Source organism: Gossypium raimondii, chromosome 13 (genome assembly GCF_025698545.1).
Source record: "Gossypium raimondii isolate GPD5lz chromosome 13, ASM2569854v1, whole genome shotgun sequence".
Classification (NCBI taxonomy): Eukaryota; Viridiplantae; Streptophyta; class Magnoliopsida; order Malvales; family Malvaceae; genus Gossypium; species Gossypium raimondii.
In genome coordinates, this window is record NC_068577.1 from 8880706 (window position 1) to 8883333 (window position 2628).

The 2628-nt window shown below is 28.8% G+C and overlaps 1 protein-coding gene across 1 annotated transcript; it reads left to right on the forward strand.

Moving 5' to 3' along the window:
- Positions 1-779: 779 nt before the first annotated feature.
- LOC128036101 (uncharacterized protein At2g29880-like) lies at positions 780-1684 on the forward strand. Its single transcript, XM_052626963.1, has 2 exons — positions 780-917; positions 992-1684. The coding sequence occupies exons 1-2, from the start codon at positions 825-827 to the stop codon at positions 1604-1606; spliced, it is 708 nt and encodes a 235-aa protein (XP_052482923.1). The 5' UTR covers positions 780-824; the 3' UTR covers positions 1607-1684.
- The last annotated feature ends 944 nt before the right edge of the window (positions 1685-2628 follow it).

Genomic DNA, 2628 nt, shown 5'->3' on the forward strand with positions numbered 1-2628 from the left:
AATATGAAACATGCCTCAGCACGTAATGTTATTGAAAGATGCTTTGGCTTATTAAAACTTAGATGGGGAATACTTAGGAGTCCCTCGTTTTATCCTGTAAGGGTGCACAATAGAATTATTATTGCATGTTGTTTGCTCCATAATTTTATTCGAACCCATATGAGTGTTGATCCCATTGAAGCGGAGGTGGGAGAAGGATTACCTACTAATGTGGTGGATGACGATGAATCGAATATCACAAATATTCATCCATCGGATGCTTGGGCTACTTGGAGGATGGAACTAGCCAACCAAATGTTCGATGAATGGCAAGCATCTAGAAATTAGTTAGGTTTAGGGACAAATTGAGTTTGAATTGATTTGTTGATGCTATTTTATGTATTGTACTAAACTTTGTTGAATTATAATTTAATTATCTTTTCATTCAGCATGTGTTATAAATTTAAATTTAGTATTGAACTAACGATATAATATTATAAACTGTTCACCTTTTGATTCATGATATTAAAAATAGTAAATAATGTTAATTTGTTTTTTTTTTCTGCAGAAATATGTCAGGTGTTCCACAATCACATGCTTCTTCTCAAGCTTCTCGAGGAAGCAAAAGAAAATGGGTTCCAGAAGAAGATGCAGCCTTGGTTTCTTGCATGGTGGATTTGCACAATGTAGGAACATTTAATGCTGATACCGGGTTCAAAGCCGGTTATTTGAACGAGCTAGAGAAAATGCTAGAAAAGGCTTTACCAAGAGCAATGTTGAAGGCGAAACCAAATATTGAATCTTGGATTAGGTGCCTAAAAAGGGAATGGTCAATCGTCTATGACATGCTTAATGGCCAAAACAATAGCGGTTTTGGTTGGGACGAGCATAGGCAGCTCGTTGTTGCTGAAGATGCAGTTTGGGAATCCTATGTAAAGGTAAAATGTATTTCAAGTATTTATTTGTTTTTTTACAAAACTTATAACTAATATGATTTCCTCATTTTTTTTAGAGTCACAAAGAAGCCTCTCAGTTCAGACATCGTTCTTTCCCTTACTACAACCAGCTTACTGCCATATACGCAAGAGATCGAGCGACTGGGAAAGACGCTCAAATAGCTGCTGATGTTCTTGAAGAAATACATGCTGAGGATGTACGTACTACAGATATGAATGAAGAGAGAAACACATTCTATGACTGCGAAGCTGACGTCTCTTTAGACGACATGGATGTTTCTGGTACGGATCCGCGAGGAGATAGAGACCAAGGGGGTTCCTCATCTTCAAACAAGAGAAAGAAGAAATCTGATGCTCGTGATAATGTGTATTCTTCATTTGATGAGGCTGCCACTTTGTTGGGGGAAAAAATCCAGGCCGTTGGCGATCAAATCAGTAGGAGTATTGCCTCCGAGGTGGTAGTTCAGCAGAAGTCAGAAGAACATCAAAAGATGGAAGAGAAAGCTTCAAATTTATATTCAGCCTTATGGTCAATTGAAGGTTTAACCGACGATCAGCGGTATAATACTTTGAGTAAAATTCCCGATCATCCAACTCAAATGATCGTTTTCTTTAGTTTACCTTCTGTTGCCCGATTGGAATGGGTCAGAAGATTTCTTTCTCACCATTAAATATCAATGTTCAAACTTTTTGATGTTGTAAAACTATATAACATATGGATTATGATGTACAATTTCATTTTCATCTAACCTTTTCTTAATATAAGTTAATTATGTTTATGCAGAATATAATTCTCAAGTTATATATTGATTTTAGTAAATTCATATAAGAACATTTTATTATTAAGAATTTTATGAAATTATATATCAATATTAAATTATATTTAATATTAATTATTTTAAATTGTATAAATTCATATAAGAAAATTTATTATCAAGAATTTTATGAAATTATATATTATTATTAAATTATATGTAATAATTATTATTTTAAATTATACAAATTCATAAAATATAATTTATTAGTTATAATTATTTTAAATTTTATTAAATCATATATTTTAATTAAAATATATTTAACAATAATTATGTTAATTTATATTTTACAGTATCATATATTATGATTTTAGTAAATTCATATAAGAATATTAATTATTAAGAATTTTATTAAATTATATATTTTAATTATAATATATTTAATAATAATTATGTTAATTTATATTTTACAGATATCATATATTATGATTTGAGTAAATTCATATAAGAATATTAATTATTAAGAATTTTATTAAATTATATATTTTAATTATAATATATTTAATAATAATTATGTTTAATTTATATTTTACAGTATCATATATTATGATTTGAGTAAATTCATATAAGAATATTAATTATTAAGAATTTTATTAAATTATATATTTTAATTATAATATATTTAATAATAATTATGTTTAAATATGATTAAATTATTTATTATTGATATTAATAATCTTGTATTAATTGCACTTAAGCCACTATGTTTTATTAGTCTTTGCATGTAATTAGCATTAATTGCACTTAAGCCACTATGTTTTTACTATATCCATATAAGTCCTGAACCTTCAGTGTTTACTGTAATCAGCCTTTCATTTGAAATGAAGGCTTGTTTGGGTGCAATTCAAGTGCAGGGGCTTACTCAAGTGAAATCGTTC